At 36.1% G+C, this 18,599-nt stretch overlaps 1 protein-coding gene across 17 annotated transcripts in view; it reads left to right on the top strand.

The window, feature by feature from the left end:
- Positions 1–17,775, top strand: part of LOC129783186 (erbin-like) — a 121,408-nt gene extending 103,633 nt beyond the window's left edge. For 12 of the 17 annotated variants that reach the window (XM_055793043.1, XM_055793046.1, XM_055793041.1 and 9 more), the window contains 6 exons: positions 3,712–3,855; positions 4,695–4,826; positions 6,559–6,768; positions 7,878–7,970; positions 8,563–8,637; positions 11,887–17,775. In XM_055793043.1, the coding sequence (XP_055649018.1) occupies positions 3,712–3,855; positions 4,695–4,826; positions 6,559–6,768; positions 7,878–7,970; positions 8,563–8,637; positions 11,887–11,994 (762 nt within the window). In that variant the 3' untranslated portion in view covers positions 11,995–17,775. Of the gene's footprint in view, positions 1–3,711; positions 3,856–4,694; positions 4,827–6,539; positions 6,769–7,828; positions 7,971–8,562; positions 8,638–11,886 lie in introns of those variants that run through there. The other 5 variants (XM_055793053.1, XM_055793054.1, XM_055793058.1 and 2 more) reach the window with 3 other exon arrangements.
- Positions 17,776–18,599: the final 824 nt, after the last annotated feature.

Genomic DNA, 18,599 nt, shown 5'->3' on the forward strand with positions numbered 1-18,599 from the left:
CTGAACCGTCAATGTGTTATAATGATATTTTGTGGAGTTCAGAAATCAATACATCACACTTCAAAAGGAATACAGTTCTTGTTTATTTTGAATGTAAACAAAAGTTCTGACCCTGCACACATTTTATGACAGTAGAATTTAAATTATATGTAATTCTCCATATGTAACTCTTCAATAATAATGCTGTCACTTACTGAAGATACCTTTTTTTTTTTTCAGAACCAGAATCCTAATATTTTTTTCCCCTTCCACATTACTGAAGGAGAATAGTTTCATAATATTTAGATTCCTCTTCATTGGGATAAACTGGTATCTTACTAGAATTCTATAAGATTTCAAAGCATTTTTAGCTTGCGTGCTTTTATTCAGAGAGGCTTTAAGCATCAATTTTAAGCATTTCAAGTGTTCCAAAATACTTTGAGCAAACTTATTCCAATCAAATTTAACAAATGAATTTTAGATAGGGTGGAATGAAAAGTGAAGGGATTTCCAGACATTTAATATAGCCTCAAAGGATTATTTATGTCCACCTTTAGCTGGCAATTGATTCTAAGTACTGTAATATAAATAAATTTTTAAAAGGCTAATACTTAAGCTTAGAAGTTAAGTTACCAGTTAAAGCTATTCTAAGATAAGTAGAATGTAGAGTCTTGCTCCCTGCAGATATTTTAATTTTATTAGTTCTTTTCTATACCAAAATTTAATCAATGGCCATGAGAGACTCCAGCCACTCTTAAAATTACAACATTATCCAATAGAAATTATTTTAGGCAAATTCCACTATTGTCTTGCACCTAAGTAAATGCTTTAAGGTGCTTCATTTCCTGAAAGACACACATTTGAAATCTGAAAATGTTAATTCTCTTGTAAGCTGCCAAATAGAGAATATGTTCTGATTCTTAGCATTGAAAAAGAATGTAAATAAACCCCAAAGCTATGCTACTGGCTGCCTGCATCTAAACTGATTCGTTTAGAGGCCGATTTTGACTACAAATCCTAATTTATATGCCAAATACTTTCTTTACTTTATACATAGCCTTTTTTTCTTGATATATTGTAGCTTTTATTATGTCTTCTTCACAGTTGAATATCTGAGTTCTAGTAAATTTAGCTTTCACAAAAAAATAACGGAACATGGCATGTATATTGGTTAGCGTACATAGTTTAGAGTAGCTGAAATGAGATTTCTCAAGCCTCAAATATTTGAATTATTTTTTTGCAGGCCACTATGCCCCAAGACACTGTAGGAAATCATGTAAAGAATGCAGTTGGTAATTGGAATTAACATTCATATTTAATCTGAAGTTTAGACCATACATTTATTCCATATTTAATTTTTTAACAAATTGGAGTTCAAATTAGGGTTTTTTTGTGGCATCTGCATATTCATATTTCTGGAAGTGTCTTCTCTGGTGCAGCAATCTTCAGAAATCTTCCTAGAAAATGTACAACCTTCATTGTGCTTGTGTTGAGAAGCAAAATTAAGAGGGATACTGTTCACTCCAAACACCTCAGTTTCTCTCTTCCCAGCTAAAAATAGGTAGAGGAAGAATACTTCCTAGATTTGTCACTGGGAATATCTTCTTGTGTTAAACTAAAGCTTTCTTACAACTCCATGTAATTTAAAAGTGTTTGTTCTATACAGTTTACTTGTGGATTCCTTCTAATTTAGTGTTAAGACACTGTGCCCAATGTAGAGGAGAAAAACGGTGTTTGCAGTACTTCTCATGTCTTCCCTACATCAATTGCACAATCAGTTTTTGTACTTTGGAAAAAATCTCTACCAAGAAAGGCAATTTTATAAACCCTTGAATAAAACTGCTCACAGGTTATATTATTACCTTGAAGCTCACTAAACTGAGTTAACTGAAATCTTAATTCCTTATGGAGAAGTTCATGCCTCTACAAATTGTAGGAAAGTTCTACCTCCTATTGCAGATCTACCTTAGATTGTCACTATTTATTGACCATCTCTTTTGGTTCTTCTAAGAGAAGAGTTAATCTAACAGTTCTAAGGATCTTTATAGTAAGATGGTCTGCTAGAGACACTTTCAGAAGTCTTTCTAGTCTCACCATGCATCCCTTCTATTTTTGTCTTTTTGCCATTTACAGATGTAGACATTTAGGAGCCTCTGAGAGGAGCTTCCTGTAAGGAGACTTCAGGCAGTTGCTTGTACAAGTGGGGAAAAGGCCACCTGGCTAATTATATAGAGTATTTTGAGAAGAGTTGTAGGAAGATGCTTTGAGACACTAAGAAGCTAAGGAAAGCTGGCTTTAGCAGTTTCATCTGGGTGTTTGGACTGAAACTTAGAGGAGCAGTAAGCTTATATAGAATGTTTAGTAAAGAGAGACTTGAATGCTGAGTATAATTTTCCCCTCCCAAGAGGGCAAAAACTTCTGGAGACTTGTCTGGAAGCTTGAAAAATACTTTGATTAGAGAACAGGATAGGTGTAGAAGAGGAGCATGAAGAAAGCTCACTGTGCTCACATTGAGTGAGAGGTTATCCAAGAGCCTTGACCAAGAAAAGCCAAGTATTGTCAGTAAATGCTATTTTCCAAATGGATTTCAAATGACTGTGCTACCAGAGCATCTGAAGAGTATGAATATGCAGAGGCATATGACTGATTATTAAACTAGTTTTAATTTCACAAGATAAAGCTATTATGAAAGAACAAATGTCTGCCTGAGGACTAGTGACTATTTTCAAAATCAGATTAGTTTGTGTAGTCAACAGACAAAAAGCAAAATGTATTTATTCATGTAAGAGTTGCTGCAGTATCTTAGTCAAATTATATATATTCTGAACTTTTTTGTTACTTGGAAAAGTTAGAAACTTAAAAAAAAAACACACAAGCTTTGGATTTGCTGGGTTTTGATGCTTTGTGATATATCTTTTACTATGATATTTTTTCATGGATCTTTGTCACTGTTTTAAGATAGGTTTGTTTCATTTCTCAGGTGGCACATGGGAGATTTTCCTTTTCTTCTTTTGTGCAGTCTTTTTATTTTGTTTTGTTATAACTACAAAAGTCCATGGTGGCAAGACGGTAATGTCTACTGTTTTCTTTCTATTACCCTTGCCAATGCTGCAGAGGTCAGGTTTGCAAGGTAATGAAGCTCAAATCCAAACCACTATCACTTATGTCCTTGAGCTCATGTTACCTGTTTGATTGCCTACAGTGGCACAGGGATGGACTCCAAGGTTTCTTACCAGCTGCTTTTTCTTTAAATAAGGCTCGTTCACATTCTTGAATGAAGTGTTATTGGAATGCATTTTGGATGTTGACAGCATTGCAATAGCAAGAAAACCCAGTGAAACGGTCAAATCTCTGGCACTGTGTAAATTTTTATTTGTACTGTACCAGTAATGGGGGGGGGGGGGGGTGAGACAAAATAACTGGTAATTAGATGGTTTTCCACAGGTGTGTATCTTGACCGCCAGCTTCTCTGCCTACAACATTTTTTATATTGCAAATTTAATGAAAACCTAGAAATTTTGATAAGCTGTGCACCTTTATTGTTTCTCCAGATACATTAACTTTTTAATTACTTTATTTACATGTAATTCTGCATGTAAACTGTTTTATACATCACAGTGGCACTGTTCTTGCATGACAATGGAATGTGTTTGTATTAATCTATATATAACATGTTTTGTGGTTTATGCATGCTGCACTAATCTGTGTTAAATCTGTCCCCTCTTTATTCAGAGCATGCTGTCTAGGTCCTTTAATTCCAATTATGCTGCAGTTAGCAGCTTTCAGTATGGCAGCTCTAGGGATCTGCATGGCAGCCAGGGTAGTGTTGCCTTGAGTGTTGCAGACAGAAGAGGTTCTGGTGTGCACGTTGTTCGAGTGAGTACCTACAGGAGGCTATTGCAATATATAGAAGGGGAAAGAATAAACTGTGAGGTGTCCTTAAATTGATAGAGTTATCCTTTTATATATGGACAAAGCTTTCAATAAAAAGAATACAATTTCTGTGCTGGATTTTTTTTTTTATAGGCATTAAATCAAAGACTTTGCCTTCACTTCATATGCTTTAACTTTATTGCAAGGCTTTTCAATGTCATGAAGTTGAGTTTTCTAATCGGCTTTTATAGATGGTTGAACATATGTAAAACTGTCTGGTTTCCTTGTAAAGGAAACGAGATATGTAAACAAGAGATTACTGTTCTGAATTTAATCTAGGTTGATGAAGGTTTGAACTAATTTTTATTATGCTTTTTCCTCCCCCAAACAAAATCTGATGATGTAAACTGTACTGTAAGATACTTTAGGCATTCAAGAAAATTAATATTTTAGTTTGTAAGAAAATGCAAGGAAATGATTCCTTAACTCTGAGCATTCTGAGTGATGTTATGGTATCCATAGTGAGCAGGATAAAGTCAACAGAAGACTTCTTTTAACCTTGTGAATCCTTGAATAGGCAGTCTTTAGCATTTGTTGACTTATCAATGTATTGGTGATCAAAGACACCTCTACAGTTGCTAGTTTTTGTAAATATCCAGCAATATTTTATGGGTGTGGTGTCTTGGCTAGTAAGATTTTTCTACATAAACAATGTACTAGCTAATCAAAGAAGATAAAGAATGATAAAGGCCTCAAAATGTTTTATTCTGGGCTTCTTATGAGATTTTTTAAATTTGAATAATATGAAGACATTCTTCTTTACTGCTTTGTTCTGTTCAAAGCATCCCCAGGCTTCTACTCCAGGAGACCACTGCCATGATGAGGTATTCATTTCAGGACAGCAGAATTACTCATCTGCCATGCTTAGTCTCAAAGATATTCCACTGGACAGCATGAAGAAATTAGCTGTGCAGGTAATTATCTACATGACACCATGGATAGAATATATTTATTATTATTTGTAGAAACATATGCTGGGATAGCAGTTGGAACTGGGGCTTCTTTAAAATGTAAAACAGGATTTGACTTTCACCCAGGTATTGAAGGTGTTGTAACTGAAATAGCATCCTCTTTTTGGAAGATAAAATAGTTAACTATATGAAAGGGAATAGTTTTCATTTTTCTTCAGTGAAGCTTTGAAAGAAGACATTTGCAGCAAAAGACATAATTGCAAGTGGAAATTGGAATATGGCAGATGATTTCAGGAAAGCAAATTGAAGCTGATTAAACCTTTTAAACAAACTTGAAATCTGTTGTGATGAAATTCTGATGATAAATTAGAATTTGTAGGAGACATTCTGTATTCATCTCTAAGAACCATCTATACAGGCAGGACTTACTACAATGAAACTAAACAGATGCTTGTAAGTTATTACGGTGCAGCAATCTATTTTATCTTTATAACTTCAGTAATTTCAGTTGCATTTCTACAGACCCTGGATATTGGGAATTGGCATAGTTGATACATGTTACCTATGTAAACTCTACCTCTGGCAATGCAACAAAAATTAGTTTTCCTGTCATGCTTTAGATTTTCAGAAAAGGCAGTAGAAAATCATGTAAATTTAATGCATCTGATCTGTAAATAACCTAAAAAAAATTACGCACACACATTACCATTTCTCAGAATCATTTTGGCATAAAAATCAACAGAATAGGTTCTGTTGTGTGTCTATTCACAGCATGGTTAAAGGTTGAAATTTGCACATTTCAGTTATTTATAATGACAAATAGAGTATTTTAATATCTTTGTATCCTATAACTAGTGGGATAATGGTGGTAGGCAGAAAAATCTGTGACTCAAGACTGTAGCATTTTTTTAATGTGGGAATCATACAGATGGATGAGTGACTACTTAGGCTGGGTAAGAGCATGAGGCATACGGGTAAGGAGGGAAAAGGCTGCCCATCTCAATACAGCCACAGAGCTGAACAATAACTCTGAGGCTTCAGTAAGAAATGTTGCCACCTCCAGTATCGTTCTTAATGAAATTATTTGAATACGCTGCATGTCTTTACAGTTGTGTACCTTACTGCTTGCTGTTTTTCATCATTATACCCATCAAATCAGTGACACATGTTTTAACAAAATATCATTTATTGAAAATATCATTACAGTTTTCATATTAAAATCTTGAGCTTGTATGTGAATTTAGTCAGGTTTTCTTGTGAAGTAGTCACCAAAAGATGCTCAGAGAGTATATAATTTCTGTCTACTAGCTGTGTAGGATTCTTATTTTGTGTATGATCTACTGGGGTTTGTTACAAAAATCTCTGAATTTTATGCAATAAAAGTGCAAACTATAATGATATAAACCAAGCGTCAATACTGTCAGTTGCACTGCCAGAAAATAATCATTGAGATAACTCAGTGAAGCAAGTGCTAAAAACAAAGACCTTGTCCAGTCTGTTGTAGTAGATTATCACTCAAAGTAATTTTTTGGTTTTAAATTTTTTTTTCTCAGGAGGTCAGAGCTGATGAATATAATGAAAATTGCGTGCAATTGTACGTGATCCAGAAGAGTAGTTTTGGTGATGTTCCTAGAATTAAAATTAATCAAGCATGAGAAATATTGAAACAATAAAGGAGGCATTGAGGATTGCTGCTTATAAAATGTATGATATTAGGTATTTATTTTTTATTCAGATACCTTTTACAAATGGACAAATGTGCCAGCCTCAAAGACCTCAGGCAAACTACAGCCAAGTTCATAATCTCCCTCCCCAATCATCAGTAGCAAGACATCCATCTAGAGAACAACTAATTGATTATCTGATGTTGAAAGTTGCCCACCAACCTCCCTATACCCAGTCTCAGTGTTCCCCCAGACAAAGCCATGAATTGGCAAAGCAAGAGGTAAGGATAAAATCTAACTTGAATATATGACATCTGTCTGTCAGTGGCAGTGAATTGTTACATTGTTTTCATTTATTACTGTTTCTCTGTAGATGGTTACAGAAATCATATAGGACTTTATCTCCAGCAGAAGACAATGTTATCTCAGTGCTGTCCTACTGAAATCACACATTCCTTCTAGTTTTGAGCTTTTTCCTTTTAATGTGAACATTTTAAAAGAGAAATGCAGTAGTTTCTTAACAGAATGTACCAGAAACTTATGCTTGCATCTTTATACTGAGAGAAATTTATTTCTTATGTACATTTATTGATCGCCAACTAATTATTGATGTAGTAACTGCAAAAAATACAAACTTAGAGTACTTTGCATCTATTCGTTGCTATCCAGAGTGTTTCAAAAACCTGCAAATGTAGAAGCGTGCAGCCCTAAACAAAAACCAAGATTAAAAAAAAGTGTACGCATCTGATGCATGCCTGATAAATTATCAGTTTTATTTACGATAGATGTGGGTAAAAAAATTCTTATACAATTTAATGGCTCATTCATTGTGGGCAACTTTCTGTGTTTTTTTGAGGAAATACTGAGAGCTATGTTTTCATTCTGTGCTAGAATGAGAACAGCCACTTTCTGTGTAAAATAAGTTTTCTAGTCAACTCTTCTGGCAAGAGAAAGGGATGACAGTGTTGGCTGTGTAGAACTTAAAGTGAAAGTAGGAACTAGGTTTGATTTTTAAAATTCAGCTAGAAGTAGCAAGGAAATAAGAAGAACCAGTTATTTCATATGAACATGTGTATTTGTTGGTGGCATTAAATTAATTTACACAATATCTAGACATCTCTGAATTTAAAGCCTACATGGACTACTATGATTATAATTGTAGCAATATTGAACTAAAACTTGTGTACAATGATACAAGATGTTGTTGTATTGGAATCTTGTTCTGAATTAATATTATGAGATATAATACTCTCTAATTGTGATAAAAGGGGTTTTTGAGGTTTTTTTTTCTTTTTAAAAGCTTTTGTTCAGGTGAATTTGTTAATAATAATTTCATTACAGTAGCTTTGGATGCAAATTTTCAGCCAGTTCTAACTTTGGTTGTAACTAGATCCAAGTGAGAATTGACAAGGATCCAGAACTTGGATTTAGTATATCAGGAGGAGTTGGTGGTAGAGGGAATCCATTCAGACCTGAAGATGATGTGAGTATTTTATACTAATGCGTCTTAAAATCATTCTGATTAATATTTTTTTCATAGTATTTGCCAAATTAAAAAACATGTATATCTCCCAAACCCAAGCCACTAAATTCCAGGGCTTGATGGGAGAAAATTGACAAATTATTATGGAAAATCAGGGTGGTAGGCAACCACTGTGGTCACATAAAAACGCAGAGGATTATTCTGGGTGTTTCTTGTGCTGTTCTAGATATCAGTCAACAGATTTGAGATCGTGAATTATGGAGTTTACAATTAGAAAACCTCTTAAAAGAGAACATGATTTAGCCTACAGCCTTATTTCTGCTGCTTGGTAATTCGTCTTTACATGTACATCTGCCAAATTAAACAAAGGCAGACCAGAATTTGCCCTTCAATATTCTTTTAAAGACAATTCTCCTGGATTTAACATCAGAAAAGGAAGGCAGTCACAAAAGCCAGTAGATCTGTAGAATAATATTGCATTCTCTTCTACTTAGGATGGAAAATTGAGATGTTTTGAATTGCATCTGTTTCATGCTACCACAGTATTTATGAAACAAGTTGTTAAAAATGTTTTCCACCTCTGTTTTTCAAGGGTATATTTGTAACCAGAGTGCAACCAGAAGGACCAGCATCTAAGTTGTTGCAGCCCGGAGATAAAATAATTCAGGTACTGTAGTCATCTAATTAACTAGTCTGTGTAATATACCAGTTCATTTTTAGTTTGCACCTTTTCTAAGAGCAGAACATTTAATTTTTATATAGATTTCCAGAAGCATTCTTATATTCTGGAATGATGCTTTTAAATTTCTTCCACTTAACATTAGGATAGGTGATACAGGCTGAAGCATTAATCAGCTGGATCATTTTTCAAATTCTGGACATTTTTCACACTTTAAAGACAAAAACCAAGCCTAATGTTGGCATTCAAGATGGAACATGAGTGTTTTCATTAGGCTTTGCTATCATTCAGTTTTTTAACTTGTGGTTATTCACATGTAGTTTCCTGAATAATGCATTGTCTGAACATTAGCAGTTGCCTCTCACAACCCCTCTCCCCAGCTGCAACTCTTACATCCCCCTCCATCCTGCAGTTCTTGCTAGTCTTTGCTGCCTTTCCCCCATCTGACAGGCTGGACGTGTAAGCACTGGCAGAAGCTACTACTTGACTGGCTGATACCTGTCTGGTCACAGCATGTACCTCCTGGCTGCTCCATCTGCTTCAGGAGCCATGGCTTCTGGGCTGCAGCTGTGCATTTCTTTTCTGTAGGAAGTTGGTACTTTTCAGACCTCTATTGTATCAGATTTGTTTGAAATTTGTCTGATGGGCTCATAAGTTATTTGGGAAGGGGTCAAGAAAATGGGCAAAGGGATTATAAGCCTTACTTTCTTAGGGAAACAGGCTAACAGGACATTTGAACAGTGCTGTAGCCACCCTTAAAATTGCAGAGCTTGTTAAAAATTATTAATTATTCACCACATTACTAGTTTGAGAATGCTTATAGAGTCAACTCTGCTGCATTTCTGTTTTCTCAAAAAAACCCCAAACTACCCACAAAAAAAAATAATTTAAAAAAACCATTATTATCTCAATTAAACCACAACCTCGTGAACTTTCTAAAACAAAGCCAAACTGAATACACAGCATAATTCTTCCAATAAAAGAAAAACCCAACAAGCACACAGAAAAAAAACCCAACTAAAACTAAGATCAAGCTGTTCGAACTAAAAGATAGCTTGTTTTGAGCATGGCAAATAGTTCTGTACTTGTTCTTCCTTATTGGGGCAAGAGAAAGCTGGCGCTAAATCCTAGTTCTCTTACTGATGTAGACAACCTTAAGGAAGGAGGGGAACCCTCCAACACTCCATACAGGAACAAGAAGCATGTTAAACCTTTGAAAATACTGGCAGCATGTTTGTTACATATTTATAGAGTGGAATGTGTGTGAAACTTTAGTTTTAATGGTTTGTTCCTGTATTTATGGAACTTAATTTGTCCGTGTGACATTTATAATGAAGTTTCCTTTTGTCATGCTGGCACTTTGCTTGGATTTTGCTTTTTGTTTAATGAGGAATTCATAGTTTGAAAAAGAGCTGAAGAAGTTGCATTTGCATGCTTAGACATGTTTCATTTCTAATAACTAACAGTGTTGGGTTTTGTGTAACAGCATGTTCTTTATACTCATGAGAATCCCAGTGACAATGTAATGACAGTCCTACTGTCTTGTTGAGACTTAAACATCTGCAGTTTTTGACTGAGTATCATCTCTCACAAAATGACTTTGCTATGCTTGATTTTGCAACATTCTCTGTAAAACATGCATTAGGCACATATTATAATGCATGTCTAATAATATTCTAAATTATAGTGACTAGATAATTGCATGTAAGTTAAGATTGTTGCATATTAGGTTAGGAGTAGGACATTCTGTACAAATGATGATTTGGAAGGGTTATTCCCACTTGCTTTCTGAACAGTCTATATGTAAAACTTTTTCTGCAACCCTAGACAGATTTAAAATTACTGCCTTTACAACAAAGGATTCAGCTGGTAGCAAGAGCATTTGGTGATGGGATAAGCAGCTGCAACTCCAAAATGGCACAGCTAAGCCGCAGAGTGCATGATTAGTTCTCTCTGTTGCTATATAAAGGGCAGTAGCTCATGGAGAAAGGTGGGATGCACAACTGGAAGCAGTAACAGTTTAAACTGGACAAATCTGCCATTCTGCAAGATTTTACCACCCAGACAGAATGTGAATTAGCAGTAATACACCCTGAGAAGTTGAACCATAGCCATGTTTTCCCTGTCTTGTAGGCCACTTGGGCTTGCTTGCATTTGCCAAGCCAAACCTGTCCCAAGAATTACATTGTTGCTTAGAATCACAGCAAAATTCAATCTGGGGGTGACCTCAGGTCTCACACCTAACCTCCTGCTCAAAGCAGGGTCAGCTAGTAGGTCAGAACAGGTTACTCGGGGATTTTTCCAGGAAGGTCTTAGAAAACTTCTAAGGACAAAGAGTGCATAACCTCTCAGAGCAATCTGATCCACTGCTAGACATGGCAGGGAGACAGGAATTTTCATTACATCCAGTCTGAACTGTGTTCCACAAAGGGGTAGACTGGTGGGGGTGTGAAATTAGTGTGTCACAATATAATGGTTTTAGCGTTAGTAACAAGTATTCTAAGCTCTTTTCTACTTCCTATTACTACTGTCTCAACTCCCAAGCTATAGTAGCAGGACTTGTGGTAAGTTGGATCAGTTCCTACCAGATTGCTTGTTTAAATTGTCTGGCTTTAATTGCTGAACGATAACATGCTCTCCTTGTGACATCAGCCCCTCACATGAAAGGTGAGAATTCCTCTAAATACATACTTAAAATGGAATTAAAGGTACTGGATTTTTGAGGATAGAGAGGAACATAGAGCAGGACACTCAAAGCATGGGGAGAAATTGGGAGTGCTAGAAAGGGGAGTAAAGGCCTACTAAAATGGCTCCCAATGCCATTAATGTTTTTTTTTTAAAGGCCTCAATAGTTTTAATTTATCACAAATGCCATTTCTAGTATTTAAACTGGGAGGTATCATTTGTACTGCATTTTCTTTTTTTTTTTGGCATGGCTGTATTAAGGCTGATGAATTCAATGTCTGATGTTAATGGCTTAAAGTTCAGCTTTCTCTTTTGGTTATTTGTAAATATATTCAATAACTTTGGGGCAAAATTCTTCCAAGGCTAACACAATAGTTTAATTTCTTGTAACGTATAGGTACATGTTCAACTCACATCAACAATGTAATCTGCAAATCTGCAGTGTCTTATTGTCTGCGTTCATATAAAATTTGATTATTTTAAACTTGGTTCAAGCTTAAACTAATATGAAATATGAGGCTATCATTTTCAAATTTTAAATTTTCTTTTTAGGCTAATGGATACAGCTTCATCAGTATTGATCATGGACTAGCAGTATCTTTGCTAAAGACTTTCCAGAATGCAGTGGAACTTATTATTGTACGAGAAGTTTCTTCATAAATACTGTGGATTGAGGGGAAAAGCCAGCAGAATTCATTGAAAGACTTATGGGAAACTGAATATTTTGCCTGGTTTTATACACAAAAGGAACTGGAAAAGAATTAGGATCAAAATTTGTACAGAAAATTAAATCCTGAACTTGTGCTTAAAGGGGGAAAAGCCACTGTATAGAGTGTTCAAGAAATCATTTTGGAAATTCATATGGTGAATAAACTTGTTTTTAAGCATTGTAGCAATCTAAGGATCACTCCTCCAAGAACAAACCTGTGTTGTTTTTTTGTACAGATGGTAGGTTTATTTTTGGATAATTCATACACATCACTAAACTTTGTTCAATGCTTTGCAAAGCCTTGGTTATAGCCAATGGACAGATGGCAGGACTGTCTGTCCTGTAGCTGTTTATTGCCTTTATTTCTATTCATCAGATATTAATGTGTTATGCTGAAACCACTTCTGTAGATATGGACAGAAGATACAAAATGTTGGCTTTGCTGTGTGCACATTGTATAGATGAGTGGGTAGATGGAAAGTGGCGCTGGTTGGACAGAATGAAGGTCAGGTGAAACAACTATCTGCTGTCTAAATCTGGAATCAAGAAAGAAGAAAAAGTGTTTAGTTCTGGAGTGTATGTCTACCAATAGAAAATGCAATAAAAGCTTACACATTTTTAGGAAGACTGTAAATACAAAGTTGTGATATTCTACAGGATTTTTTCTTAATGTAGTCATTGAATATTCATTTGCCACGTGATTCATGTTTAGTTGGGTTTTCTTGCATACAGAATTTTTTCAACTGTACTGTGGAACTGTGCCCAGAGGTTTTTCTCTACCATGGAAATCCCAAATTTTGTGCAAATGGTGATACTTATCTTTATAAAAAATACTCCATTTCAACCTTCTAGATTTTAAAAATGAAACTGAAATGGCCAGTTTTTAAGGTTGTTGCCTGTAATATATATTTAAACACAAAGTAAATGATGCAAGAAAGGTTATGAAAGTAATTTCAATTTTGTTTGGCCTTTGCATTGCCTTGTTAATCAAAAAGGAAACCATATGTATGGAGCTAGGTAACCAAAGCAAGTTTGTGAAACTTTAAACAGTGATGGAGAATTGCTGTGGTGAGATGGAGATCAAAGGGAGGGTGGACTTACAACCTACCAGTTGGTAATGATGTTTCTTAAAGAGCTGTTCCTACAGGTAATATTAAATGTGAACTAGACACTTCAGAGTCATTAAAGGGTTTCTAACTATAGTAATGTAAGTGATTTACCACAGACTGCCTTTGTTCCTTATTATTGTATAAAATATTAAATTATGCTTATATTAATTTTGTTTACCAGAAGCATTAACTTTCTTTTTCTCTTTCTCCTTTGTAATTGAATAGACTGCATAATCTGCAGTGATAATTAATACACAGTTGTTATGGACCAGGGAAAAGTGCCATAGAAGACCAATAACTGTTTTTAATCAGGGCCAATTATTAGCCTGTCATTGGAGCAATATTCAGCTATTGCAGTTCATTTTTAATTACATATAAGTTGGTAGTTTGAAATGGGTATAAGTTACTTTTTTCAACCCATGTGTACAAAAATAAATGCTTTTAATAAAGCTAGCAAAACCACCAGCCTCCTGTAGTTTTGGGACAATGAGCGGGAAGAGAGAGGAATATACATAGATAGTGATAATAAACAGATAGTACTTAAATAAGTGAACTCCAATATTATTGCACTTCTTTCAAAGATGTTAACTATTGCTTATTGTACTGTGTATAGTTCTAATAATTTTAATTGAAACCCTTTAGCAGCTCTTTGGATATTTTACTTCTTTTTAGTTGATTTTCGATAATATTTACATAGGAAATTATTTTTTTATATATTAGCGGAAATGTGCTGTATTTTGATAAAATTCATTTATTTTCCATGTGCTGTTAATATTCAAAGAAAAGAACAAAAAACATAGCTATAGAATGGCAGGAGTCAATGTTCCCCTTCTAAGATGTGTTTTTTTGTTGTTTAGTTTCTATTTTTTTAATTGAAAATGAAAAATGTTCACATTGCCTTTTAAAGGGAATGCATACAGACAGGTCCTAAATTAACTTGGTCTTCTACATAACCTGTATCTTTGGGAAGGGGAAAAGTCCAAAATGCAGAACTGATTCTTTATTGATCTTGGACTGACTTTGTATACATTTTGCAGTACATTTAAATATATCACTGAGGAATTATACAGTATTGTATTTTCCTTTAATGGTAACAGAAGTTTTATACTTAATTTTCAGATTTATATATCACAGGAAAAATCTACCAACAACTGTTTGGCTCTGGTAGAACTGTAGAAGTAGAGATTTATAGCAAGAAGTTTAGTACTTTTTGTGGAAATAGAATAGAATAGTTGGAAGGGACCTACAATGATCATGTAGTACAACTGCCTGACCAATTCAGGGCTGACCAAAAATTAAAGCATGCTCTTAAACTAAACATTGATAGGCATGGAACATCACCCACCTCTCTAGGAAGCCTGTTCCAGTGTTTGACCACCCTCTTGGTAAAGAAATGCTTCCTAACGTTAACTCTGAACCTCTCCTGACACAACTTTGAGCCATTCCACTCATCCTGTCAGTGGATACCTGGGAGAAGAGATCAGCACCTCCCTCTCTACTTCCCCTCCTCAGGAAGCTGCAGAGAGCAATGAGGTCACCCCTCAGCCTCCTTTGCTCCAAACTAGACAACCCCAGAGTCCTTAACCACTCCTCATAGGACATTCCTTCCAGCCCTTTCACCAGCTTTGTTGCCCTCCTCTGGATGCATTTGAGTCCCTTAACATCCTTCTTAAACTGTGGGGCCCAGAACTGCACACAGTACTCAAGGTGAGGCCACACCAACGCTGAATACAGTGGGCTAATCACCTCTCTTGGCCAGCTGGTTATACTGTGTTTGATGCACCCCAGGATGCAGTTTGGCCTCTTGACTACCAGGCCACACTGCTGACTCATATTGAGCCTGCTGTCAACCAGCACCCCCAGATCCCTTTCTGCAGGGCTGCTCTCCAGCCACTCCTCTCCCACTTCATACCATTGCTAATTTGCTCCATCCCATGTGCAGAATCCAGCATTTGCTCTTGTTAAATTTCATGCCACTGATGATTTCCCAATGCTCCAATGTACCTAGATCCCCCTCTGCAAGGCCTTTTGTCCCTTGAGAGAGTCAAAAGCAACTCCCAGTTTGGTATCATCAGCAAACCTGCTAATGGTGCATTCAACTCCTGCATCCAGATCGTTGATAAATATGTTGAACAGAACTGGCCCTAGAACTGAACCCTGAGGAACACCGCTGGTAGACCAGTCGCCAGCCAGCTGCAGCCCCATTTACTACAACCCTCTGAGCTCTGCCATTCAGCCAGTTCTTCACCCACTGCACTGTGAATCTGCTCATCTCACAACTTGTCCAGAAGGATGCTGTGAGGGACAGTATCAAAAGCCTTACTAAAATCCAGAAAAACTACATCCACCACCTTCCATTCCTCCACTAGGTGGGTGACCTTGTCCCATCAAATTAGTGAAATGACTTTCCCTTTGTGAACCCATGTTGACTGTGCCTGATGATTGCATTGTTCTATAAATGCCTTTCAATAGCACCCAATATAATCATGTCCATAATTTTTCCAGGTACTGAGGTTAGACTAACAGGTCTGTACTTTCCTGGGTCTTCCTTCCCTCACACCCTTCTTGTAAATTGCAATAACATTGGCTAGCTTCCAGTCAGTAGGGACCTCCCCAGACTCCCAAGATCTTTGATAAGTGATCAAGAGGGGTCCTGCCTTAACATCCACTAGCTCCTTCAGTACTCTGGGATGAATCCCATCAGGGCCCATGGACTTGTGAACATTCAGCTGATACAGCTGGTTCCTTTACAATTTCAGTGTCCACTAATGGAAAGTCACTGTCCCTGCAGTCATGGTCCTCTGACTCAGTGGACCAGGCAGCCCAAGGTCTATCAGTATTATTAAACTGAGGCAAAAAACACATTGAATGCCTTTACTATTTCTTCATCCCTATTTTTCAAGTGACTATCTTCAACGAGTATTGGGCTAATGTTTTCCTTTGACCTCTTTTTGCTATTAACGTACTTTAAAAATATAAATACTTGGCCAAAGCTTGTCTTCAGTAAATTAGCAAATTAACTATCTAATAAAATATAGATTATTCGGTAAACATTGGAGTTTTCAGTGGACTGAAATGTGCTTGTTCCTTCAGCGTCTGTGTGTAAAGGTAAACATGTCAAACTAGATGATTTTGCAGAGTAGGAGAAAGATGTCTCCTGAACTAGTCCAGCCAGGATACAACAGGAGGAGAGACAATATTAGCACTTTTCATTTTGAATGCATCTTAAACTACATTTTTAATAGAATAAAATCCATCAGCAGCCTAAGCTCCTCAGCATGCCAATGAGTTGATGCAAACTCTGTTAATTCTTTCTATTCTTAATAGGTCATTAAAGAATCAGTTCAATTGTTGTAATGAAAAGATTAAGTCTCCCACATATTTTTTATGTAAATATTGTTTAGTTTCTTTTTTGGACTAGAGTTAAAAATGTGTATATACTTGAAAGCATTCTATGAACACATGTATAGCAATAAGCAACACACAAAATCAAACCCTTATAGTTATTTTGGTTTTGTTTAGAAATATTACTTTTTCAACAGCTATGAAATGTTTTTATTGATCAGCATTTATTCAACATTCCAAATTTTTGTATATAATTAGACTGTTTCTGAGGTAGCACACAGAGAATAGATAATAAATTAATGCTCTTTAAAGCTGTGTGTAATTGACTTCTTTAACTTATAGGAAATTCTCCATGACATGATTTTATTCTTCTATAGTTTCTGTAGAACTTAGTCCTCTATCAATATCTGTTAGCAAAGACTTATTTGTGTTTCTGGCTCTGTGCATCTCAGTGCCTAGGGGTCTGTCTGCTCTAGCTGATTTCATTGCAAGACCAGGTTATTCAGAAGAAATACCTTTGTGCATAACCCAATCTTGCAATGAAATCAGATAAGGCAGCCAGTGGCTGCTCTCCTGAAGAGATGAGTAGGTTTTGTCTGATGCAAATTAAGAAGTTTCAATAGTAGATGGGGTTGGTTAAGTCAAGTAGGGTTAAAATTAAGAGCATCTTGGGAGTGCTCTAATGAGATATACAAGGGTTATGTGGTAAAGAAAGTGAAGAGTTACTTGAATGATTGGCTAATGCCAAATGAATGTTAAGTTCTGCCTTATGACTTGGGTTTGAAAGTAAACATAAAAAAAAAATCCTGTCCTGCCACCGGAGGTGATTTTTGAAAAACTGGGTTTGTCTTTACCCGTTCCACAGAATTGTATTTTAAGTGACATCTTGTATATTCTCACTCCAGTTAAGAAAGTTTATGGGTATGTTCACATTTGTCAAGAGTAAATGAACCTAATGTGCTGTTCTGCTAAAGCATCGATGCATACTTATTACAGCAGAGGTCATTTACGTAGTTCTTGCTTTGCCCATATAACAATGAAAGTTCTTTAAGAATTTATAATTTTGTTCTTGAACTGACAGTTTTCCTGAAATGCTAAATGTTACTGTTTCACTAAGCAGAATGATCTCCAGTGTACAGAAGCATTACTGCAACAAGCTGATAAAAGCATTATATATCTATGAGGCAGTTGATTCTAGGCTTAAGGAACCCACTGTTTGTAATTCATGTTCTTATTCATCCTCAACAAGTAAGCAATAAAATACATGATTTAATTTTCTGTGACATGACTCCATCTGGTTCTTACAATTATGAAAACTAAAGAAAACTAGTGATGACTGTTGGCAGGGAGAGGAAGCTTTTATAATGATAAGAAAAAAAGCCACTGGAAACTGATAAAAATCAATTTCATATCACATTTCACATATTGCTGTCTTTGTAATTTATTTTTGTTTAAGAAATTAAGCTTTCTACAGCTATCCATGTTATTCATTCGATAGCCAAAGCTTTCAGGTTATACAGAGGAGGTGCACATACCATTTCTGTACAGATGTATGTTCCAATAGGGAAAAGACTAAATTTCTAGAATTGTCACAGTTTTGAAAGTGATGGCTAGAGTGTGATGGATGCACCCACTTTGACTGAGTGAACAGTACTTTGGTTCAGGCATCATCGACAAGTAGGCCTGACTAAAATCAGCCTTTCTGTGCAAACCTTGATAATTGTGCTAGGCCATATCTTCTCAGGAGACAAGGGGCCTAGGCCACATCTTATCAGGAGCTAACAGTACCAGCCTGAGCTGTGACTAGACAAAACTAAAACTGCTATGGCTGCATACTTGCACGTACACCAAAGGGGGGGTTGACTACAAGTCAATCACTTTATAAATATCTGTAGCCCATCTGAGCCCATTGAGCTCTCCTGTACAGCAGCAGGCTGCATGGCAGTGATCTCCCCCTTGAGCAGGGATCCCTCTCAACGTTATGCCTTGAGGTTGAGACCCTTTACCTGGCATCTGATATCTATAATGAGGTAAGTGACATTTTACATTAGGCCTAGAAGTACACTGTATGCTAGCAACATTTATATATCCAGCTATAGCTT

This window comes from Falco peregrinus, chromosome W (assembly GCF_023634155.1).
Source record: "Falco peregrinus isolate bFalPer1 chromosome W, bFalPer1.pri, whole genome shotgun sequence".
Classification (NCBI taxonomy): Eukaryota; Metazoa; Chordata; class Aves; order Falconiformes; family Falconidae; genus Falco; species Falco peregrinus.